General features: G+C 53.0%; 1 protein-coding gene across 3 annotated transcripts; it reads right to left on the reverse strand.

Moving 5' to 3' along the window:
• Positions 1-922: 922 nt before the first annotated feature.
• Positions 923-12797, reverse strand: PEX11G (peroxisomal biogenesis factor 11 gamma). 3 transcript variants are annotated; one of them, XM_005587753.4, is made up of 5 exons: positions 12710-12797; positions 9567-9755; positions 6104-6282; positions 2361-2423; positions 923-1481 (listed from the first exon to the last, which is right to left on the reverse strand). In XM_005587753.4, exons 1-5 carry the CDS (start codon positions 12767-12769, stop codon positions 1247-1249), a joined length of 726 nt encoding a protein of 241 aa, XP_005587810.2. In that variant the 5' UTR covers positions 12770-12797; the 3' UTR covers positions 923-1246. The 3 variants fall into 3 exon arrangements, with proteins under 3 accessions (XP_005587810.2, XP_073881716.1, XP_065391214.1); XM_074025615.1 differs by lacking the exon at positions 923-1481 and adding an exon at positions 1835-2067 and having other exon boundaries at positions 12179-12797; XM_065535142.2 differs by lacking the exon at positions 923-1481 and adding an exon at positions 1840-2067.
• Positions 12798-25184: the final 12387 nt, after the last annotated feature.

Here is a 25184-nt window from a genome sequence, read left to right on the forward strand (position 1 = left end):
TGGGCAGAAGGAGCCCCACAGATGGGATCTCCTGCACCCATTTGATCCTGAGCAGTCCCCGGCCTCCCAGCTGCTCAGAGCCACCTAGTGTCTTCCTTGTAAAAACAAAACAAACCACAAATGTACTCTGGGAGGCCGAGGCAGGCAGATAGCTTGAAGCCAGTTCAAGACTAACCTGGGCAATATGGCGAGACCCCATCTTTACAAAACAATTAAAAATTAGCTGGGCGTGGTGATAAATGCCTGTAATTCCTGCTATTCAGGAGGCTGAGGTAGGAGGATCCCTTGAGCCCAGAAGTTCGAGGCTGCAGTGAGGTTATGATCGCACCACTGCACTCCAGCCTGGGTGACAGAGTGAGATCCTGTGTCAAAAAGACAAAAATCAAGGCAGTGCAATTGACATCACGAGGCCCGAGGGCACACATACTGACTATTGTGTATTCCTGGGCCAGGCTGTGCACCAATGTCTGCCAGAAGCCACATGTGCACGGACTCTGAGGCGTCGTTCTCAGCCAGCAGACTAAGAAGTACCCTCATCCCATCCCACCACACACTGGCTGACGTGGAGGCCCCACGTGTCTATCGGTGTGTGTTGCCCAGTCTCAGCCTGGAGCCCTCAAAACGCTCACAGTGACCCTGCGTCTGCAGCACAGCGGCATGAGGCCATGCCCTCAGGTGGCCTGACCGGAGGTGGTACCTCTGGCCGTGTGCCCAGGACTCTGGGGAGTATAGAACAGCCCTCAATGGCTGGAGGCCACTTGGGGTCCGTAGGCAACGCTTGCTCCAAGACGGAGAGGACCCACCGGGCCGAGGGCATTCCTGAAGGTGGGCTGGGGAAGTGTGGTTTCCAACTGTGGCTCCATCCCATGGAGGGGAAGGGGCCAGGAGCCACCAGTGTAATAACCTTCACCCTGAGCCAGGCGCCAGCACCACAATGTTTAATTGATTCCCGTCCCAGCTTTCCCAAGGCACGACAGGCTCCCTCCTCCTCCTCTTGATTTGGATACAAAACTCCAGCTGGCAGGCAGGAGGTGCCGCTGAAGCCCCCCACAGCCCCTGAAAACTCCGGCTCAGGAGCTCAGGGCTGAGGCCCGCGAGACCTCGCATCAGTCCCTCCACCCACCCTGCCCATGGGTTTTGCCACAGGCAGCTCCACGAGAGCCCCGGCTCCTGCCCTGCTGGCTTCTGCTTTGCAGGAAGGGCCCTCCGTGGGCTCCGGCTGCATCCCTGTGCTCTTCTGGCAGTGTCAGGGGGTAGTGGCCTCGGCCTGGCCGCCGGCCCGGGCCGCCTGGTACATGCTGAGGATCGAGGAGATGGTGCCCATGAGGCCCACCAGCCATGGCGGGAAGCGGCCGGCCCACAGCACGCCCCGGGGCAGCCAGTGCACGGCGTTGGCCAGGTCGGCCAGGTTGCTGAGAAGTGACAGTGCTTCCGACTGCATCTGCGCCTCCATGGCCCTCCGCTTGCCCTGGGGCAGCGGGCTGTGGGGCAGAGAGGAGCCACTCACACTCACGCTCACGCTCACACCTGCCTGCCTGCCCTTCCCAAACCCCCGAAGGCCCTGTGTGGCCTGGCAGCCCTGAGCCCCTGCCTGTGAGTGGGAGGAGCTGGCAGGGCCGAGGTGGCCTCCGTGACCCTCCACAAAGACTGAGTCCCCATCACCCCCACGGCCCAAGCACAAACAGGGCAGGGACCTGGGTCCAAGTCCTCAAATCCACACCTCACTCCTCCTGAACACCCGGAGATGGGGGTTCCTTGTAAAAAACAGAAAGCACAAATGCACTTTGGGAGTGCTATGGAGGCAAGGGGGAACCCCAGGAGCGTGGCCTGTGCCTGCCCAGCCTTTCTTTTTCAGGATGACACAGTGACGACAAGCCTGGCCAATGTGGCGAGACCCCATCCCCACCAAAAAATAAATACCAGAATCAGCCAGGCATGGTGCCACGTGCCTGTAGTCTCAGCTACTCGGGAAGCTGAGGCAGGAGGATCAGTTGAGCCCGGGAGGCGGAGGTTGCAGTGAGCCGAGATGGCACCACTGTGCTCCAGCCTGAGCGACAGAGCAAGGCCCTATCTCAAAAAAGAAAAAGCAACACTAACAATGGCCATGGCCCTCGGGAAATTGATCATTCTCTCCTGCTGGGGGCACAGCCATGAAGGCTCAGCCCTGGAGTCCTCCCTCAAGCAAGCCTCAGTTTCCCCATCTGTCAAAGGTACCGCCACCCACCAGAGGCTGCAGTGAGACCGCCATGACCTGAGCACAACAGACCCCAGCACGGGCCTGCACAGGGGTAGCTCTGAGCCGGGATCCCACGCCTGCTGGAGGGAGTGGGCCTTCCTGCTGGGTAATCGCAGGCTCCTACCTGGTGAAGGGCGCCGTGGGGCTCCGCAGCCTCTGTCTCAGTTTCAGCAGCATCCACAGGGACCTGCAGCACCAGAGCCCGAGGGAGGATGCCCCGGGGGGTGGGGCAGGAGGGTTAGCTCCGCAACGCTGGCCCCAGACAGACAGTCTGGGACAGGTGCTGCATCTCGAATAAATGGCCTGCCCTCTCCCTGCCCCCACAGTCCCACGCCCTCCCGCTGTGCCTCAAACTCCCGGGGACTCATCCCTAACATGGCCCCGTCCCACCCTGGACATCGTCCTGCGCTTCTGACATGGCCATCCAGGGCCTGGCCCAGCCTCTGCAAACCACTGGCAAGTGCTCAAAGGAACATCAAGCCCCGTGAGGTGTTCACAGCCTGGCAGGGAGTCCTAGACAGAAGAGGATGCCAAGGGGCCTGCAGTTGGACAGGCCTGGGGACGCCACTTCCCCTCCGGGCCTCAGCTGCCTCGCCTGCTCTGTATGGAAAGGCCCAAACCAGTGCCATGCCAGCGTCCCCTGCACACACACCCCGGACATTGGCTGGATCTATCTGGATGATCCCTTGGGCCCCCAGGGCTGGCATCTGCAGGCTGAGGAAGGGGCTACCCAGTGGGCAGCCTCTGTGCTCCCAGGGGACTCTGTAGCCATGCATGGCACCCACCCGGGCCGGTCCACCAGGCACCTGCACTCTCCAGCCTCGGCAGTGGGGTGTGCCAGGTTGTGACTGTGACCTCCTGACCAGAATGGGCAGGGCCTGGTCACATCTTCCCTGGCCACCGGGTACCCAGGGTGCAGGATGCAGGGTAGCACCAGTGGTACAGCAGGTGGGAGCCTCCTGGGGGGCTAGGGCAAAACACTGATTCCTGGGCTCCCTAGACCCACAGAATCAGAAGTTCTAGTCCAGGCACGGTGGCTCACACCTGTAATCCTGGCACTTTGGGAGGCCAAGGCAGGCGGATCACCTGAGGTCAGGAGTTTGAGACTAGCCTGGCCAACATGGTGAACCCCCGTCGCTACTAAAAATACAAAAATTAGCCGGGGGTGGTGGCAGGCGCCTGAAATACCAGCTACTCGGGAGGCTGAGGCGGGAGAATCACTTGAAACCGGGAGGCGGAGTTTGCAGTGAGCCAAGATCACACCACTGCACTCCGGCCTGGGCAACAGAGGAAGACTGTGTCTCAAGAAAAAGAATCAGAAGCCCTGGGCACTGGACCCAGGCATCTCCATTTAGCAACCTGCTGGCTAATGCTCTGGCAGCCTGGGCCTTAGGGCAGATGTCTGGTCATGATGAGCACACATGGAATGCTCTCCACCCACTCCCCCTGCTCACCCCAAACCCAGAGAAATGATGAAAAACCACATGCCCGAAACAAGAATGCCGCAGCAGGCAGGGCACAGAGGACGTTGATGGCCGTGCAACAATTCCATTTGATACTGCAATGGGGGACACGTGTCAGCGTCCAAACCCATAGGATGCCCAAAACCTAGCGTGAACCCTAACGTGAGCTATGCACTCAGGGTGATGGTGGATCCATGGAGGGGCATCAGTTGTAACAAATGCACCATGGGGATGGTGCCAGTAGTTGGGGAGGCTGTCTAGGGGAGGGGTTGGGGGTATATGGGAGCTTTCTGAATGTTATACTCAATTCTGCTGTGAGCCTAAAATTGCTCTAAAAAAATAAAGTCTGGGCTGGGTGTGGTGGCTCACGCCTGTAATCCCAGCACTTTGGGAGGCTGAGGCAGGGGGATCACCTGAGCCCAGGAGCTGGAGACCAGACTGGGCCACATGGCAAAACCACATCTCTAAAAAGAAAATTACAAAAGTTAGCCAGGTGTGGTGGCACATGCCTGTGGTCCCAGCCACTCAGGAGGCTGAGGTTGGAGGATTGTTTGAGCCCAAGAGGCGGAGGTTGCAGTGGGTCAAGATTGAGCCACTGCTCTCCAGCCTGTCTCAAAAAAAAAAAAAAAAAAAAAAGCTTATTTAAGCAAAAAAGAAAGGAACCAAGGCTGCCCCTAAAATACAAACCAGAGGTCACGAGGCACCCAGAGGAAGGTGGAGGAAGAGGGGCTGTGAGCCAAAGCCCCGCTCTGACCTGAGCCCCAGGAGCATCCGGGCTGGGCCCAGGCACCCTTCCACGGGTGTGCCAGGACATGAGGAAGGCCATCGCCACAGACACTGCGGCCTCCAGGGTCCATGGCCATGAAACATGACCCTTTTGAGACAGTCGAAACGCGTAGACAGGGTATTAGGTCAAAGGCTGGAAAAGAACCACCGAAGCTTGAACAGTGGGAGTCTCTGGGTTGGGTTGTGGGTGATTCAAATCTTCTACTCTGAGGTTTATCCATTTTCCAGATTGTCTACAGTAAGCATGTAATTAGGACATCTGTGTCGGGGGGAAACGAGAACTACTGAGAGTCAGAACCTCACCCAGGGAAAAGCAAATGCTTCCCCCAGAACCAACGACACAGCCTACCCCGAGGCTGGGATAGCCGCACCTCAGCCCGGTGATCTAAGAGCCCTTCACAACCACTGAAACATGCAGACCAGGGCGCCCAGCTCCTCCTGGTGTTTACAGGGGCCGGGGATTCTGACTCAGCACATTTGCAAAGAGGAAAATGTTTGGGAGGAAACCATTACTGGAAAGTTCTAGAAACTGTATCGTTTTTGGAGGCACAGAGCTAGTCAGGAAACTGCTGACTGTCTTCTCCGGGGTGGCAGCTGACAGCAATGCCAGCAGGACTCAGGGACCCGGGAAAAGGTCACTCCGCTGGCTGCTTCTCACAGGCCCTAGAGTTACTTCTTCTTTCTGGGTATAGTCAGCAGAGTCATGGCCCCTCCAAAAATGGCCATGCCCTGAGCCTGTGAACATGTTTACCTCCAAGGCAAAGGAGGCTTTGCCGATGGATTAAGCTAAGGATTTTTTTCTTTTTTTGACACGGAATCTTGCTCTGTTGCCAGGCTGGAGTGCAGGGATGTGATCTCGGCTCACTGCAACCTCTGCCTCCCCAAATTCAAGCAATCCTCCTGCCTCAGCCTCCCAAGTAGCTGGGATTACAAGTGTGTGCCACCAAGCCCAGCTAATTTTTTGTATTTTTAGTAGAGAACGGGTTTCACCATGTTGGCCCGGCTGGTCTAGAATTCCTGGGCTCCTCGCCCACCTTGGCCTCCCAAAGTGCTGGGATTACAGGCATGAGCCACCACGCCCAACCTAAGCCTAGGATCTTGAGATGGGGTATTACCCTGGATCATCCAGTTGGTCCCCATGTCATCACAGGGGTCCTTACAGGAGGGAGGAAGGAGGATGAGGGTCAGCGAAGGAGGTGTGACCCTGAAAGCAGAGGTCATGCTTGGAAGATGAAGGAAGGGACCATGAGCCAAGGAATGTGGGTGGCCTCTAGAAGCTGGAAAATCCAAGGAAACGGACCTCCCCCTGGGGCCTCCAGAAGGCATCAGCACCTGCTGACACTAGCCCAGGGAGTGTTCCGACTTCCAGCCTCAGAACCTAAGATAGTAAGTTTCTGTTGCCCAGCGCTATAACGTTGTGGTAATTTGTTTCAGCAGTTATTCTAAACAAATACATCCACAAAAGGAAGAAACAACAAAACCTCCAACGAAAACTCTAAGAGGCAAAGACCCACATGCCTCAGTCTGAAGCCTGTGCTGTTGCTGGGGCTGCTGCTGTTTTGCTAAGGAGGTCCCGCCCAGGGACCTTGGGTGCTGCCTTCTGGCCCGTGCCACTTACCTGGCAACTCCCAGGAGCAGAGAGAGGGCCCACAAGGCTGTACTCAGCGTCCACCACCGGGAAGAGTCCACGTGGAGGACCCGGGCATCAGCCGCCCAGGCGACGTGCTCACATGGGTAGTAGAGCTGGTCGGCCAGGTTCCCTAGGACGGAGACCAAGCGGACAAAGGCGTCCTCCTCCTGCAGGACCAGGAGCAGGGGGCCTAGGGTCAGACTTACCCACTGCTCATTTTAGCACCGTAGCCATGCCAGGAAGCAGTGAGCTATTTCCTGCCCCCAGTCCCTGGGCCGTGTCCAGGCCTGGCAGGCCCTGCAGGAGAACGGCTCTGGGGCTGGGGTCCCCGCACAGGCCTGATTTCCGTGTCTCGGCAGCATGGTGTTCAGGGCCCCCTGAAGGGAGGGTCTCAACGCATCTGTGCAGTGCAATCCTCTGCGGAGTTCCAAAAACCCCATGCCCAGTGCCAGCTGTGAGGATTCTGCCTCACTCAGCCTGGGGCGGGCGCCAGCACCAGGAATTTTCACAAGGAATTTTCACATTCCCAGGGGATTCCCAGGTACGGCCACGTTGGGACCCCTGTGTCAGAACCTTCCTTCCCAAAGGCTTCCAGTTCCCGCACAGGCAAGGACCTCTGATGCCAGACTCTACGCAGGGAGCATGAGAGGTGGCCCGCAGGGAACCCTGACCAGGCTGAGATGGTGTGCCAACCCGTGGGCCACCGCACGCCTAGTGCTGAGCACGCGCCAGGCACAGTGCTGTAGACTCATGGCCTCCCTCAACCCCGAGCAAGTTACTGTCCCCCGTTACAGACAGCCATGCTGAGGCTCTCAGGGAAAGCTGCTGGTCCCAGTTCCAGCAGGGATGGTCCTCCAGGCCCTCAAATTGCAATGCACACGCGGGCTCTCGGTGCTGCACGCCGCCCATACCCTCTGCCCCAAGTTCTTAACCACCGCCTACAGCCAGCGAGCCATGACCAGTGGAGGCTGTAGGACCACAGCGCTAAAGCCTGGTTTCTGGGATTGGAGCCCCGCGGCCAACGGGGGCCCCCGCCCCTGGGGACCCCGCCCCCTCTACCTTCACCTTCCTTGTTGCCTGCCACACCCTTCCCCTCCTCTCTGACTTCCCAGGAAGCTCCTCCCCGCCCCACCGCTGATTGCTGATGCTGCTCTCCTTCTTTCTGGCCAGACACCATCCTGCCTTCCTCTGGGCTCTGAACCTCACTCCAGCTTCCCTCATCTGCCTGGCGCGTCCTGGTACATTTCCCACCTCCCTGAGGATGGCGGACCCCGCCCCAATGCGCTCATTCCACCCGGGTTTCCTGAGAAGCCGCGGGGTCCAGGCTAGACGCTGGGGAGGGGCAGAGGCTCACCAGGGCAGGGAGGAACGCAGACATATAAACCGGAAACCCAACAAAGGGGCTCTTGTTCTGGCCAAGGGACACTCGAGGTGCAAGGGCCCCCACCCCTTGCCTGAGGGCTCTTCCACAGACAAGACAGAGGAGGGAGGGGTATCAGGGATGCACCAGAGCTTTGTCCTAATCAGACACGGAGGAGGAGGATGCCACAGGTGTCAAAACAGGAAGGCGGCCCAGAGCAACACTGGTGATGTGGGATGATCGGGCCAAGGACACGTGGAGCTGAACGGGGTGGGCTTGGGGGTTCGGGGCGGGGAGCATCTGAGTAGCAAGTGGCTCAGCGGGGTGATCCCCGGGAGGACAGAGAGAACAGACAGGGCAGCCCAGGGAGGGGCATGACCCTGAGAGGCTGGCCCATGCACCCTCTTGAGATCATCCCCTGGGGGGCAAGATGGCCCTCTAGATAGGCTGGCACGCCTGTGGGACACCGCAGGGACAAGGCTACTCTCTGCACACTGTTGCAATAGCAAAACCTTAGAAATCATTGCCCTGTGCGTCAGCCGGAGGCCGGTTAAATAAATCTGAATCTGCATAGCAGAGCACTATGTGGTCCTGAGAACGGAGCTCTTTCTAGACTGATAAGAAATGATCTGTGGCCGGGCACGGTGGCTTACGCCTGTCATCCCAGCACTTTGGGAGGTCGAGGCAGGTGGATTACTTGAGCCCAGGAGTTCAAGGCCAGCCTGGGCAACACGGCAAAACCCTGTCTCTACAAAAGATGCAAAAAATTAACCAGGTGTGGTGGTGCACCTGTAGTCCCAGCTATTTGGGAGGCTGAGGTAGGAGGATCACCTGAGCCCGGGAAGTCAAGGCTTCAGTGAGCCATGATCACGCCACTGTACTCCAGCCTGGGTGACCGAGTGAGACCCTGTCTCCAAGAAAAAAAGAAAGATAAAGAAATGATGCCCGAGTTGTACTGTTAAATGAAAAAATCACTATTTATGTAAACCATATGTATCTGCCTATGCAAGTACAGGAAATCTCACAAAGGAGACACAAGAAGCTGACCACAGGACCAGGCACAGTGGCTCACACCTGTAATCCCAGCAGTTTGGGAAGCCAAGGCAGGTGGATCACTTGAGGTCACGGGTTCGAGACCAGCCTGGCCAACATGGCAAAACCCCATCTCTACTAAAAATACAAAAATTAGCCAGGCGTGATGGGGGTGCCTGTAATCCTAGCTACGTGAGGGGCTGAGGCAGAAAAATCATTGCCACCGGAGGTAGAGGTTGCAGTGGGCCGAGATCACGCCACTGCACTCCAGCCTGGGTGACAGAGTGAGACCTTGTCTCAAAAAAAAAAAAAGAAGCTGACCATGGTGGGTGCCTCTGTGGGGAAAAATTGGAGGCCTGGAAGATCAGGAAGGAGGGAGGTTTTTTAAATTATATCCCCCTTTGGAACGTGTGAACATGTTTGCTATTTTTAAAAATTGAAATCATAACGAGAACATCTGATCCTCTCAAAGAAGAAAGTGAAATTTTTAAAAGTAATAAACTTACCCACGCAGGGAGCACTTTGGGACAAGACTATAAAATGCTCATGGTGGCTCACGCCTGTCATCCCAGCACTCAGGGAGGCTGAGGCAGGAGGACCACCTGAGCCTAGGAGTTCAAGGCTGCAGTGAGCTATGATCTTGCCACTGCACTCCAGCCTGGATGACAGAGCAAGACCCTGTTTCTAAAAAAAAAATTTTCTTTTTTTTGTTTGAGATGGAGTCACTCCATTACCCAGGCTGGAGTGCAGTGGTGCAATCTTGGCTCATGGCAACCTCCACCTCCCAGATTCAAGCGATTCTCCTGCTTCAGCCTCCCAAGTAGCTGGAACTACAGGCGTGTGCCACCACGCCCGGCTAATTTTTGTATTATTAGTAGACACAGGGTTTTACCGTGTTGGCCTGGCTGGTCTCAAACTCCTGACCTCGTGATCTGCCCACCTTGGCCTCCCAAAGTGCTGGGATTGTAGGCATGAGCCACCGTGAGGGGCCAAAAAAGTTTTTTTAAATGTCCGCTCAGATCCACGCCGTATTCCCTAGAGCCCCACAAACCCTGTTACCTGTGCCCCCAGGCCGTATTGCTTAGTGTAGACAAACATGGACAGGTCATCAAAGAGTCGCAAGATGGTCCTGCAGTGGCTGAGTTGGGTGGACACCACCAACAGACGTGTCCCCACTTCGGACCTGGTGGGACATTGTTCAACCAGGACCCCACCAACCAGCTGGCAGCAGTACCCCAGCACTCGGATCTGTGGGAAACCAGAAGCAGTCAGCGTGGCCCTCCTGTTCTGCAGAACTGAGCTGCATCTCCCCCGACCTGGCCTGGGCCCCACTGGATTGAGACTGTGGAAGATTCTTTTTTTTTTTTTTTTTTTGAAACAGAGTCTCTCACTCTGACGTCCAGACTGGAGTGCAGTGGCGCCATCTTGGCTCACTGCCGCCTCCACCTCCCATGTTCAAGTGAGTCTTGTGCCTTGGTCTCCTAAGTAGCTGGGATTACAGACGCCCACCACCACACCCCGCTAATTTTTGTATTTTTTGTAAAGACAGGGTTTTGCCATGTTGGCTAGGCCGGTCTCAAACTCATGACCTCGAGTGATCCACCTGCCTTAGCCTCCCAAAGTGTGGGAATTACAGGCATGAGACACGGTGCCTGACCCAAGGGTCTGGAAACTTCTAAATCCACAAAGTGACAGTAAAAGCTGAAAGTGTAGGTCAGGGACAGTGGCTCACGCCTGTAACCCCAGCACTTTGAGAGACAGAGGTGAGAGGATGCCTTCAGACCAGGAGTTTGAGACCAGCCTGGGCAACATAGCAAGGCCCTGTCTCTACTAAAATTTTTTTAAGTTAACAGGGCATGGTGGCTACTTGGGAGGCTGATGCTGGAGGATCACTTGAGCCCAGGAGTTCCAGACTGCAGCAAGCTTTAATCGTGCTACTGCACTCCAGCCTGGGTGACAGAGGGAGACCTAGTCTCAAAAAAAAAAAAAGCTGAAAGTTTAAAAACATACTTGTAGGTGGGACAAATGAAGAAACATAACGTCATTGTCCAAAGGTGCTGTGGGGAGTGCCTGCTCATGTAAGTGAAGGGCCCAGCCTTCGGGGACAGATGTGACAGGAACAAAGAAAACAAAACTCCTTACTTCCCACCTCCCAGGTCCTTCTTTTCCCAGGTGGCAGGAAGCTGCAGCTAAAGTGTATATTTACATTTACCTGCCTGGACCAAAGCCTTTGGCTGTGCCGAACGCTGGGTGCAGGTGAACAGGTTTCAACCCAGTGAACAATAGGATAATTTGGTTGAATTACTTTAGAGAGAAAGAACCTACTCAGTAGGTGATTTGGAGCCTTGTGAAGTAAGTCATCTTCACTACTCTTATATCTTTCTTTTTTTTTTTTTTTGGAGACAGAGTGTCGCTGTGTTCCCCAGGCTAGAGTGCAAAGGTGTGAGCTCACTGCAACCTCTGCCTCCCAGGTTCAAGCAATTCTCCTGCCTCAGCCTCCCGAGTAGCTAGGACTACAGGTACCCACCACCACACCCGGCTTTTTTCTTTTTTTTTTTTTTTTGAGACGGAGTTTAGCTCTGTCACCCAGGCTGGAGTGCAGTCGCGCCATCTTGGCTCACTGCAAGCTCCACCTCCCAGGTTCACGCCATTCTCCTGCCTCAGCCTCCCGAGTAGCTGGGACTACAGGTGCCCGCCACCACGCCCGGCTAATTTTTTGTATTTTTAGTAGAGACAGGGTTTCGCCATGTTAGCCAAGATGGTCTCGATCTCCCGACCTCGTGATCCACCCGCCTCGGCTTCCCAAAGTGCTGGGATTACAGGCATGAGCCACCGTGCCCGGCCTACACCTGGCTAATTTTTGTATTTTAGTACAGACATTGTCCAGGCTGGTCTCAAACTCCTGAGCCCAGGCAATCCACCCACCTCAGCCTCCCAAAGTGCTAGGATTACAGGCGTGAGCCATCATGCCCGGCCTCCCTTACATCTTTATTTTACCTGCTTTTCAGAAATTGCTTGTTCCTGTTGTTTTACTTTTACTTGTAATTCCTTTCCAGCCCATTATAACGGCAAAACACTGCAATCTGAATGTCTAACTCGGGGGGGATTTATTAACCCCCCCCACACCAAGTCATGAGATTTGAATGGAATCTAAATGCCTAGTGGTACACCCCCTAGTACAACCTAAATGTCTACCTATAAGAGACCAGTGGGGACAAGCTAAGAGTCCAGACTCAGGGACATGGATGGCATAACCTAAATGCTCAACCATATGGGACTTGATTGGAACTTAAAACTGTCTAGCCATAGGGAGAGTCTTACAATATCCTAAATCCCCACATGAGATTGTTTGGGACAATCCAGCGATCAACTACAGTGGCCTGGTCAGATCCTAAATGTCCAAACATTGGAATCTGTTTGGTATGTAAACGTCCAGCTAGGCTGGGTTGGTGCAAACGATCTAAATGACCAACTGGGGTTTTGTTGGAATCCATCACTGCTTAGGCATGGCAGGGTCCAGGACACGGTGGGTTCTTTGGTCTACGCTGGCTGAAAAAACCTAAATGCCCACCTATAGGTGATCTGGTTGGAAATGAATGTCCAGCCACAGGGGAGCCCTGCAACACCCCAAAACCCAACATGAGATTGTTCAGGACAACGCAGGGACTGACTTCAGTGGCCTGGTCAGATCCAAAACGTCCAAACACGAGAATCTGGCCAGTGTGTCAATGTCCGGCCAGGCTGGGTTGACAGAAATGATCTTAATGTCCAACGTTGGCCGGGCGCGGTGGCTCACGCCTGTAATCCCAGCACTTTGGGAGGCCGAGGCAGGAGGATCACTTGAGGTGAGATCGAGACCATCCTGGCTAACACGGTGAAATCCCCGTCTCTACTAAAATTACAAAAAATTAGCAGGGCGTGGTGGAGGGCGCCTGTAGTCCCAGCTACTCGGGGGGCTGAGGCAGGAGAATCGCTTGAACCCGGGAGGCGGAGGCTGCAGTGAGCAGAGATCACATCACTGCACTCCAGCCTAAATAAATAAATAAATGTCCAATGCTAGGGCACCGCGTTTGAGCCTAGCTCGGACGCGGCCTCTGCGACGGAGTATCTTGGGCGACTCTTTCCCCTCTCTGGCCTGTTTCCCCGTCTCTGAGCTTGGGCCAAACTCTAGGCCCTCCGGCCCCGGTCCGCCCCTGCCTCACCAGGCGGTCCCGGCCCCTGTACGACTCCAGCGCCGACGCCAGGCCGCTCAGCGACGCCATGGCAACTCCGTGACGTCACCGCGACGTCGGCGCGCCGCACCAGAGGGCGGGGCCAGGCCGGGGTCCCTGGAGCGCCCCAAAGGCCTGCGCGCAGGCGCGGTCGCAGGCCTTTGTCCCCGGTCCGGCTTCTTGTCCGCTGTAGGGGAGGGACAGAGTTTGCAGAGGTGGGGACGACACGTGTGTGCTTTCCAAGCCTGCAGACCCCGGATGATCCTCGGAGCTTGCTGCATTCTGCCCCACGGCGGTTTGGCCAACTACCCACGCACAAAAAAGTATATTTCCAAGTTTAACCAACTACCCACACGCTCCCAAAATACTCCAAGCAAAACCACCAACCTGTTAGCAATGGCTCAAGGAGAGATTTTCCTTTTTAATTTTTGTGCTTCACCTTTTCTGCACTGTCTGCTTGCTTGTGGTGAGCAGGAATGACTGCTGTAATATCACAACAAGGCATCTTTCGACGTTAAGGAAATGCATAGAATTGTTCTAGAATGCACAAGAACTGTAACTGGACTTTCTCCAGAAAAGGTAACCCGCGTGATTGGGGAAAATATTACATTTTTACCTTTATGCCATTTTGTAGCTGTTAAATTTTGTGCAATATGCTTGTATCATCTCGTGGAAAAAAAGTCAAATACCATTTTCACCCGTTTTTGTTAGTTATTGAGGTAAAATTCGCACAAGATGAAATTAACCATTTAAAAATGCACAATGTTTGGCCAAGCGCGTTGGCTCGCTCCTGTAATCCCAGCACTTTGGGAGGATCACCTGAGGTCAGGAGTTCGAGACCAGCCTGGCCAAGATGGTGAAACCCCCGTCCCTACAAATATACAAAAAAAAAAAAAAAAAAAATTAGCCAGGCATGATGGCCGGCGCCTGTAATCCCAGCTACTTGGGAGGCTGAGGCGGAAGAATCGGTTGAACCCTGGAGGCGGAGGTTGCAGTGAGCCAAGATCAGGCCATTGCACTCCAGCCTGGGAGAGAGAGAGACTCCGTCTCAAAAAATAAAATAAATAAAAAATAAGACCGGGCTTGGTGGCTCACGCCTGTAACCCCAGGACTTTGGGAGGCCGAGGTGGGCGGATCACGAGGTCAGGAGATCTAGACCATCCTGGCTAACACAGTGAAACCCCATCTCTACTAAAAATACAAAAAAATAAGTAGGCATGGTGGCCGGCGCCTGTAGTCTCAGCTACTTGGGAGGCTGAGGCAGGAGAATGGCGTGAACTCGGGAGGCGGAGCTTGCAGTGAGCCGAGATCGGGCCACTGCACTCCAGCCTGGGCGACAGAGCGAGACTCTGCCTCAAAATAAATAAATAGATAAAAATAAAAATGCACAATTCAATGACATTTAGTACATGCCCATGTTGTACAACCATCACCCTTTTCTAGTTTCAGAGTATTTTTATCACCCTGAAAAGAGACCCCCGTAGGAGACCAGCATATGCCACTCTGAAATACGCGACTTTGGTATAGGATTATTTTGAGCTGAGATCAATGGAGCTGATACTGGAAAAGCTCTCTGCTTTTCCCTGATTTGCCTCAAAGCAGGACCTAAATGTACAAAGGTACCCTCCTCCCCTCTCTACCGGGAAGGACAAAGGTTGATTTATCACCAGGGACACCTTTAGACTCTTGTCTGAGACGTCTTTTTTTTTTTTTTCTTTCTTTCTTTTTTTTTTTTTTTTTTTTTTGAGACGGAGTCTCGCTCTGTCACCCAGGCTGGAGTACAGTGGCCGGATCTCAGCTCACTGCAAGCTCCGCCTCCTGGGTTTACGCCATTCTCCTGCCTCAGCCTCCCGAGTAGCTGGGACTACAGGTGCCCGCCACCACGCCCGGCTAATTTTTTGTATTTTTTTAGTAGAGACGGGGTTTCACCGTGTTAGCCCGGATGGTCTTGATCTCCTGACCTCGTGATCCGCCCGTCTCGGCCTCCCAAAGTGCTGGGATTACAGGCTTGAGCCACCGCGCCCGGCCTTTTTTTTTTTTCTTTGAGAGGGAGTCTTGCTCTGTTCCCAAACCTAGAGTGCAGTAGCGCCATCTCTGCTCACTGCATCCTCTGCTTCCCTGGTTCAAGCAATTCTCCTGCCTCGGCTTCCCGAGTAGCTGGGATCACAGGTGTGCACCACTGTGCCTGGCTAATTTTTGTATTTTTAGTAGAGTCGGGGTTTCACCACATTGGCCAGGCTGGTCTCAAATTCCTGGCCTCAAGTGATCTCCCCGCCTCGGCCTCCCAAAGTGCCGGGATTACAGGCATGAGCCACTGCACCCGGCCTCAATGTCTTTTTCCTTCGTCTTGTCACTTCTCCCAACATTTGCTGCTCTATGTTGAAAGTGCTATCTAAGGCCGGGCGCGGTGACTCACGCCTGTAATCCCAGCACTTTGGGAGGCCGAGACGGGCGGATCACGAGGTCAGGAGATCGAGACCATCCTGGCTAACACGGTGAAACCCCATCTCTATTAAAAAATACAAAAAAAAAAACCTAGCCGGGCGAGGTGGCGGGGGCCTGTAGTCCCAGCTACTCAGGAGGCTGAGGCCAGAGAATGGCGTGAACCCGGGAGGCGGAGCTTGCAGTGAGCTGAGATCTGGCCACTGCACTCCAGCCTGGGCGACAGAGCCAGACTCCGTCTCAAAAAAAAAAAAAAAAAAAAAAGAAAGTGCTATCTAAGCAGGAGTTATATAAGCTATATAAGCCACCTCATTTCTCTTGGCATCTCCCATGTATACATAAGGTATACATGTTAATAAATTTGTTTTTCCCTTGTTAATTCTTTTTTTTTTTTTTTTTTTTTTTTGAGACAGGGTCTCACTCTGGGAGGAACCAAATGTGTAGATGTGAGGCCACCACATGTGTGCTCTCTGGGTCCGAGGACCCAGGATGATCCCCAGAGCTTGCTACATTCTGCCCCATGGTAGCATGACCAACTACCCACAAAAAAGGGTAGAGTGCAGTGGCACGATCTTAACTCACTGCAGCCTTGAACTCCTGGGATCAAGCGATCCTCCCACCTCAGCCTCCTGAGTAGCTGGGACCACAGGTGTCCACCACCACGAGTGGCTAATTTCTTTTTATTTTTTGTAGAAATGGAGTCTCACCGTGTTACCAAGGCTGGCCTTGAGCCCTGGGCTTAAGCAATCTTCCCACCTCGACCTTCCAAAGTGCTGGAACTACAGGCGTGAACCACTGTGCCTGCCCCTGTTAATTCTTTCATTGCAAGGATCCATCACAGCTAAGAATTTTTTTTTTTTTTTTTTTTTTTTTTTTTTTTTTTTTTTTTTTGAGACGGAGTCTCGCTCTGTCGCCCAGGCTGGAGTGCAGTGGCCGGATCTCAGCTCACTGCAAGCTCCGCCTCCCGGGTTCACGCCATTCTCCGGCCTCAGCCTCCCGAGTAGCTGGGACTACAGGCGCCCGCCACCTCGCCCGGCTAGTTTTTTGTATTTCTTAATAGAGACGGGGTTTCACCGTGTTAGCCAGGATGGTTTCGATCTCCTGACCTCGTGATCCGCCCGTCTCGGCCTCCCAAAGTGCTGGGATTACAGGCTTGAGCCACCGCGCCCGGCCACAGCTAAGAATTAAGAATAAAGCAAAAAGTATTTTTCCTCCTCTACACCCTGTTCCCATAAAGCAATCACTCAATTCCTCCCTCCTCCCAGCCCCTGCAACCACTAATCTGCATTCTCTGCTGTCTCTATTTTTACCTCTTCTTGATTTCTTTTTTTTTTTTTTTTTTGAGACAGAATCTCACTCTGTTGCCCAGGCTGGAGTACAGTGGCGCGATCTCAGCTTACTGCAGCCTCTGCCTCCCGAGTTCAAGCAATTCTCCTGCCTCGGCCTCCCAAGTGGCTGAGAGTACAGGTGCGTGCCACCACACCCAGCTAATTTTTGCATTTTTAGTAGAGACAGAGTTCACGATGTTGGCCAGGCTGGTCTTGAACTCTTGACCTCAAGGGATCTGCCCGCCTCGGCCTTCCAAAGTGCTGGGATTACAGGCATGAGCCACTATTCCTGGCCTTCTTGATATTTCATACAAATGGAATCATACAATATGTGACCATATGTGTTGGCCTCTTCCACCAAGCATAATGGGCTGTTTTGATATTTGCTTTTTGTTGTTGAGACAGGGTCTTGCTCTGTCACGAGGCTGGAGTGCAATGGTGCGATCATAGCTCACTGCAGCCTCGAACTCCTGGGCTTGAGAGATCCTCCTGCCTCGGCCTCCACATTGTCTGGGACTACAGGTGCACGCCACCACATCTGGGCAATTTTTAAAATTTTTCTTTTGTAGAGATGGGGTCTCGCTATGTTCACCAGGCTTCAACCTCCTGGACTCAAGGGATCCTCCTGCCTTGGCCTCCCAAAGTGCTGGGATAATAGGTGTGAGCCACCGCACCCAGCTGAGCATAATGGTGTTGAGGTTCATCTAAGTTGCAGTATGTATCAGAATTTCATTCCACTTGCAGCTGTATAACATTGCGCCATGTGGATGGACTACATTTTGTTTATGCATGCATCAGCTGATGGTCCTTTGGGCTGTTTCTGCCTTTTAATGATCATGAATAAGTACAGCTAGAAACATTCGTGAATATGTAGTTGCAGTCCCTGGATTCAGTTCCTTTGGGTCCATACCTAGAAGTGGGGTTGCTGGGTCATTTGCTAACTCTGTTGAACTTTTTGAGTAATTGCCCAACTGTTTCCCACAGTAACGGTATCATTTTCCATCCCCACTAGCGTTACACAAGGGTTCCAGTTTCGCCACGTCCTCGCAACATCCTTTTTTGATTATGATAACCATCGTAGTAGGTGTGCAGTAGTATCCCGTTGTGGTTTTGTTTTGCCTTTTCCTGATGACTCACGATGTTAACCAACTTTTTGTTTGTTTGTTTGTTTGTTTTGAGACAGAGTCTCACTCTATTGCCTAGGCTGGAGTGCAGTGGCAATCTCAGCTCACTGCAACCTCCACCTCCCAGGTTCAAGCGATTCTCGTGCCTCAGCCTCCCAAGTAGCTGGGATTACAGCACACCCACCACTGTGCCCGGCTAATTTTATATTTTTAGTAGAGCTGGGGTTTCGCCCTGTTGGCCAGGCTGGTCTCAAACTCCTGACCTCGGGGAATCCGCCCACCTCGGCCTCCCAAAGTGCTGGGATTACAGGCATGAGCCACTGCGCCCAGCCGGGAGGTCACTGTTTTCGCAGCTGAAAAACCCAAGCCAAGCCAGCTGCAGTGGCCTGTGCCTGTGGTCCCAGCTACTCAGGAGGCTGAGGCACAAGAATCAATTGAATCCAGGAGGTGGAGGTTGCAGTGAACCGAGATCACGCCAATGCACTCCAGCCTGGGCGTCAGCAAGACCCATCTCTAAAAAAGTTAAAAAAAAAAAAAAAAAAAAAATCCAAAGCCAAGGTGCAGACATGCAGAGGAAAGAGGCTTCTGGCTGCAAAGCCTGCTGCTGCGTGAATGAGCAGATCCCTCCTCTCGAGCCCAACAGCCTTGGAACAGCGCAGTGCATTTGCCCGAGTGCTTCCTGTGTGCCAGGTCCTGTTCTGGGCAACAGAGATACAGCAGTGAGCTTTGCAGACACAGCCCAGCCCTCCCAGCGTCCCCCCTCTGGCTAGGTCTGAGCTCGACCTTTGAAACAGACCCAGGAGCTGGCCTGGTGTTCACAGCTGGCCTTGGTGTTGCTAGGAGCTGGCCTGGCAGTCCAAGCAGGGCCCTGGTGTCCTCCTGCTGGACATAAACAATCTCACATGACGCCGACATCAGACAAGGCCACTCTGTGACTGTTGCAGAGCAAGACAAAACAAGCCTGCTCCATAATCATGTCTGAACACAGGCAAAACACGAACACTGTCCACACCATCAGAGTAACTGGACCTCCTCTGCTGCCAGCTAATACCAGTGACGGCTGTTCCTTACCAAGCACAGCTTTAGTCTTCCAACTTCTTTCCTTCCTTCCTTCCTTCCTTCTTTCTTCATTCATTTCCTTCCCTCCCTCCCTCCTTCCCTCTTTCCTACCTTCCTTCTTCCTTCCTTTCTCCCCCTTCCTGCTTCCTCCCCTCCCTCCCTCCCTCCTTCCTTCCTTCCTTCTTCCTTCCTTCTTCCTTCCTTCCTTCTTTCTTAATTCCTTTCCTTCCCTCCCTCCCTCCTTCCCTCCCTCCTTCCCTCCTTCCTTCCTTCTTCCTTCCTTCCCCCTTCCTGCTTCCTCCCCTCCTTCCTTCCCTCCTTCCTTCCTTCTTTCCTTTTTCCTTCCCCTCCCTCCCTCCCTTCCTCCCTCCCTCCCTCCCTCCCTTCCTTCCTTCCAGCTTCCCTGGAGCTCTGAGGAGGCAGGATTTGCACCAAAACCGTGCCCCCAAAACACCTAACAGAACTGCAGATCCCAAATCCCTTCCTTCCTTCCTTCCTTCCTTCCTTCCTTCCTTCCTTCCTTCCTTCCTTCCTTCTGACTTCTTCACACAGCTGATTGAGATGCTGAATAATAGAGTTCCTTCTCTCCCTAGCTGCTCTTTTGTTTTTGTTCCTGAGACAGAATCTCACTCTGTCGCCCAGGCTGGAGTGCAGTGGTGGAATCATAGCTCACTGCACCCTCACTGCGACCTCAACCTCCTGGGTTCAAAAAATCCTCCCACCTCAGCCTCCCGAGTAGCTGGGAGTACAGGCATGCGCCACCACACCTGGCTTTTTAATCTTTTGTAGAGATAGGGTCTCACTGTGTTGCCCAGGCTGGTCTCAAACACCTGGGCTCAAGCAATCCTCCCACTTCAGCCTCTCAAAAGTGCTGGGATTACAGGCCTGAGCCACTGCACTCGGCCTCCCTTGCTTTTTTTTCTTTTCTTTTTTTGGGGGGCGGGGCTGGGCACAGTGGCTCACACCTATAATCCTAGCACTTTGTGGGGCTGAGGCGGGTGGATCACCTGAGGTCGGGAGTTCGACACCAGCCTGGCCAACATGGTGAAACCCCGTCTCTACTAAAAAAATACAAAAATTAGGCCGGGCGCGGTGGCTCAAGCCTGTAATCCCAGCACTTTGGGAGGCCAAGACAGGTGAATCACAAGGTCAGGAGATCGAGACCATCCTGGCTAACATGGTGAAACCCTGTCTCTACTAAAAACACACAAAAAAAATTAGCCGGGTGTGGTGGCGGGTGCCTGTAGTCCCAGCTACTCGGGAGGCTGAGGCAGGAGAATGGCGTAAACCCGGGAGGCGGAGCTTGCAGTGAGCTGAGATCCGGCCACTGCACTCCAGCCTGGGCGACAGAGCGAGACTCTGTCTCAAAAAAAAAAAAAAAACAAAAATTAGCCGGGCACAGTGGCGGGCACCTATAATCCCAGCTACTCGGGAGGCTGAGGCAGGTGAATTGCTTAAACCCGGGAGGTGGAGTCTGCAGTGAGCAGAGATTGCGCCACTGCACTCTAGCCTGGGCGACAGAGTGAGACTCCGTCTGAAAAAAAAAAAAAGAGATAGAGTTTTGCTCTGTGGCCCAAGCTGGAGTGCAGTGGCATGATCTCGGTTCATTGCAACCTCCACCACCTGGATTCAAGAGATTCTCCTGCCTCGACCTCCTGAGTAGCTGGAAATACAGGTGCCCACCACCACACCCGGCTATTTTTTGTATTTTTAGTAGAGACAGGGTTTCACCATGTTGGCCAGTCTGGCCTCAAACTCCTGACCTCAGGGGATCCGCCCACCTCAGCCTCCCAAAGTGCTGGGATTACAGGTGTGAGCCACTACACCCAGTTAATTTTTGTATTTTCAGTAGAGATGGGGTTTCACCATGTTGGCCAGGCTGGTCTCAAACTCCTGACCTCAAGTGATCCACCCGCCTTGGTGTGAACCACTGCACCTAGCCACAACAGCCGTTTTCTGGATGGTACTTTGGGAGGCTGAGATTACAAATGTGAGCCACCATGCCTCACCTGTGTGTTGCTTTTATTTGTTTTTATCTACTTATCTCAAAAAAAGAAAGTAAAATTTCCAACCAAGAAATTCATCCCACCCAAACCCCCACTTCCTTAAGCTGTGCCCCCGAAACGCCAAGCAGAACTGCAAATCCCATAATGAGTGCTTTCTGGCCGGGCGTGGTGGCTCATGCCTATAATCCCAGCACTTTGGGAGGCCGAGGTGGGCGGATCACCTGAGGTCGGGAGCTCGAGACCAGCCTGGCCAACATGGAGAAACCCCATCTCTACTAAAAATACAAAATTAGCCCAGCGTGGTGGTGCATGCCTGTAATCCCAGCTACTCGGGAGGCGGAGGCGGGAGAATCACTTGAACCCGGGAAGTGGAGGTTGCAGTGAGCTGAGATCACGCCATTGTACTCCAGCCTGGGCAACAAGAGCTAAACTCTGTCTCAAAAAATAAATAAAAATAAGTTCTTTCTAACACCTCCCTACTGAGACCCCCATCGTGCCCTATGACATGTACGAGCTCTCTCTCCCTCTCTCTTTGTCTCTCTGTCTCTCTCTCTTTGATGAGTAATAAGCTTGAATGTGCTCAATCACAAGTACATTGCCGGTGGTCTTTGGCTGTGGGAGGAGGGGAGGGATGACTGTCCCCTTTAAAGGGCACCTTGGAGATCTGTGCGCCCTAGAATAATATTAAGAGGTACAGTGACTCAGGGGAGTGGGTCCATTCTGTGTGGGGTGTGTAGAAGGTAAAGGGACAGAAAAATTTCAGAGGATGATAATAATAATGGACACCAGCAGCCTATTACATCAAGTCCTCAACAATGACACTTTCTGAAGTGGTTACCATCATCAATCCCCTTTTGCAGATGACAAAACCTAAGTTCTAGCTGGGCATAGTGGCACACACCTGTAGACCCACCTACGTGCGAGGCTGAGGCGAGAGGATCGCTTGAGCCCAGGAGTTCAAGTCCAGCCTGGACAATATAGCGAGACCCTACTTCAAAAATGAAACCAACCAAAAAAAAAAAAAACCCCAGAGGCTCCAAGAAGTCAATTTACTTGCCTGGGTTCCTGGAGCTCTCAGGAGGCAGGATTTGCACCAAGCCTGACTGGTAATTTTCCTCCCGGCTGCCCCTAGAGGTGCTGAGTAGTCATTGTGACAGTACCATTACACAAAGGAAGTTCTTGGGATCACAGTGGACAGGGCAGACCACACTTCGATGCAGCTTGGGAAGGAACACGAGGGTCCTCTGAGAGACCAGGGACAGAGGGAGATCCAAAGATCTAGTCTGTAGCTAAGTGCGTTTTCGTTTTGTTTTTGTTTTTTTTTTTGAGACAGAGTCTCTCTCTGTCGCCCGGGCTGGAGTGCAGTGGCCGGATCTCAGCTCACTGCAAGCTCCGCCTCCCGGGTTCACGCCATTCTCCTGCCTCAGCCTCCCGAGTAGCTGGGACTACAGGCGCCCACCACCACGCCCGGCTAATTTTTTGTATTTTTTAGTAGAGACGGGGTTTCACCGTGTTAACCAGGATGGTCTCGATCTCCTGACCTCGTGATCCGCCCGTCTCGGCCTCCCAAAGTGCTGGGATTACAGGCTTGAGCCACCGCGCCCGGCCGCTAAGTGTGTTTTCTAAGACTCATTGATTCACACGCCATCCCTTGAGGTAGGTACACTGTCCTTGTCCCTGATGTACAGAGGTGAAGACTGAGGCTCATGGGAGCTTAATTACTTATTCCAACATTACCTGGCTAGTAATCTCAGTTGCTGGATTCTCTGATGACCCATTTTGGAGGTCATATTCAACTCTCAACTATTTCAGGTGGCAAACTGATTCTAAAAGCTACAAACTCAGCCAGGCGCGGTGGTTCACACCAGTAATCCCAGCATTTTGGGAGGCCAAGGCGGGTGGATCACCTGAGGTTAGGAGTTCGAGACCAATCTGGCCAACGTGGCGAAACCCCATCTCTACTAAAAATACAAAAATTGGCCAGGCATAGTGGTGGACACCTATAGTCCCAGCTACTCTGGAGGCTCAGGTGGAAGAATCGCTTGAACTTGGGAGGCAGAGGTTGCAGTGAGCCGAGAAAAAAAAAAGAGCAAACTTACACACTGAAAAATTGTGGTTTCATTAAAACACGCACACTTCTTCATCCATGTTTTCTTTCTTTCTATTTTCGTGATGGTGTCTCACTCTGTCACCCAAGCTGGAGTGCAGTGGTGTGGTCTCGGATCACTGCAACCTCTACCACCCAGGTTCAAGCAGTCCCCCTGCCTTAGCCTCCTAAGTAGCTGGGATTACAGGCGCATGCCACCATGCCTGGCTAATTTTTGTAATTTTTTTCTTTTTTTTTTTTTCTTTTTCTTTCTTTCTTTCTTTTTCTTTCCTTTTTTTTTTTTTTTTTTTTTGGAAACAGAGTTTCACTCTTGTTGCCCAGACTGGAGTGCAATGGTGCGATCTCGGCTCACCACAACCTCCACCTCCCGGATTCAAGCTATTCTCCTGCCTCAGCCTCTGGAGTAGCTGGGATTACAGGCATGCGCCACCACACCCGACTAATTTTGTATTTTTAGTAGAGATGGGGTTTCTCCATGTTGGTCTGGCTGGTCTTGAACTCCCAGTCTCAGGAGATCCGCCCACCTCGGCCTCCCAAAGTGCTGAGATTACAGGCCTCAGCCGCTGTGCCCATCTGGTCCATGTTTTCTAAAGAGGTAGAGGTAAGCAGGTTTTGTGGGTTGAAGTGATCTGGGAGGTCTTCCTGCAGGAGGTGAGCCTGAGAACTTGGAATGCTGGTCTCCAAGGGAGACAGAGAGGAGACCAGGGGAGACACTTGTGATATAAGCAAAGGCAAAAAAGTCCCAGGTGGCTGAGCAGAGGCGGAGGGTCCAGGAAGGCTTGGAGTCCGAAGCTGAAGGTCAGAGGAGAGAGCTCTCAAAAAGTGTGAAGACAGGAAGAGACTGACAATAGGCAGGACCTAGGACAACTGCAGAGGAGAGGAAAACCAGTAAGAAAGTGTGTGGCAGGCTGGGCATGGTGGCTCACACCTGTAATCCCAGCACTTTGGGAGGATGAGGCAGACAGAGCACTTAAGGTCAGGAGTTTGAGACCAACCTGACCAATGTGGTGAAACCCCATCTCTACCAAAAATACAAAACTTAGCTGGGCGTGGTGGCAGGCACCTGTTATCCCAGCTACTTGGGAGGCTGAGGCAGGAGAGTCAGTTGAATTCAGGGGAGGTGGAGGTTGCAGTGAGCTGAGATCGCACCACTGGACTCCAACCTGGGAGACAGACTGAGACTCTGTCTCAAAAAGAAAAGGAAAAAAAAGAAAAAGAGAGAGAAGGGAGGGAAGGAAGGAAAGAAGGAAGGAGAGAGAGAGAGAGAAAGAGCGTGGCAGAAGCAGAAATGGCCAGTGGCTGGGGTGCAGGGCTGGAGTCAGGCAGAGGAACAAAAAAGGGTCCGCAGAGGGGAAGAAGGAGAAAACCGTGGCCTTGATAACTGACTGAGGGTGAGAAGACGGGGTTCTCGTATCAGACATACAGTAGAATGCAGTGGTTAATTCTCCAAGTTCTAGAATCAGTCGCCCTGGGTTCAAACCTCAAGCAAATGACCACCTCCCTGAGCCTCAACGTCTTTTGTGAAGCAGTAGTTAAAACCTACCCTTGGCCAGGCATGGTGGCTCACACCTGTAATCCCAGCACTTTGGGAGGCTGAAGCAGAAGGATTGCTTGAGCCCAGGAGTTTGAGACCAGCCTGAGCAACATAGCGAGAACCCTGTCTCGAAGGAAGGAAGGGAAGGAGGGAGGGAGGGAGGGAGGGAAGGAAGGAAGGAATCAATTGGCCATGCATGGTGGTGCAAACCAATAGTCCTAGATGCTCAGAAGACTGAGGTGAGAGGACCGCTTGAGCCCAAGAGGTTGAGCCCACCACACTTTTCTAATTTGTGTGTGGGGGGGGATGGGGGGGGAGACGGGTCCCACTATATTGCCCAGGCTGGTCTTGAACTCCCGGGCTCAAGCAATCCTCTCCCTCTGGCCTCTCAATGTGCCTGGATTACAGGTGTGAGCCACAGTACACGGCTATTACCTTCTAACCTACTCTTCAATTTTTGTTGTTATATTTTTTCATTATTGTCTGTCATCTCCTGCCCCATTATCAATTCCACAAAGTCAGGGATCTAGGTCTATTTTGTGAACTATTAGTTCCTCACCCCTGCTGGCCTCCAGGCCTAGAGTAGTGACAGAAATAATCAATTTATATGGTGCCTATTGTGTGCCAGGCCTACACTAGGCACCACATGAATGATTTTTCTTTCTTTCTTTCTTTCTTTCTTTTTTGAGACGGAGCCTCGCTCTGTCATCCAGGCTGCAGTGCAATGGCACATTCTCGGCTCACTGCAATCTCTGCCTCCCGGGTTCAAGCAATTCTCCTGCCTCAGCCTCCCGAGTAGCTGGGACTACAGGTGCCACCACCACTCCGGCCTAATTTTTTTTATTTATAGTACAGATGGCGTTTCC

This window comes from Macaca fascicularis, chromosome 19 (assembly GCF_037993035.2).
Source record: "Macaca fascicularis isolate 582-1 chromosome 19, T2T-MFA8v1.1".
Lineage (NCBI taxonomy): Eukaryota > Metazoa > Chordata > Mammalia > Primates > Cercopithecidae > Macaca > Macaca fascicularis.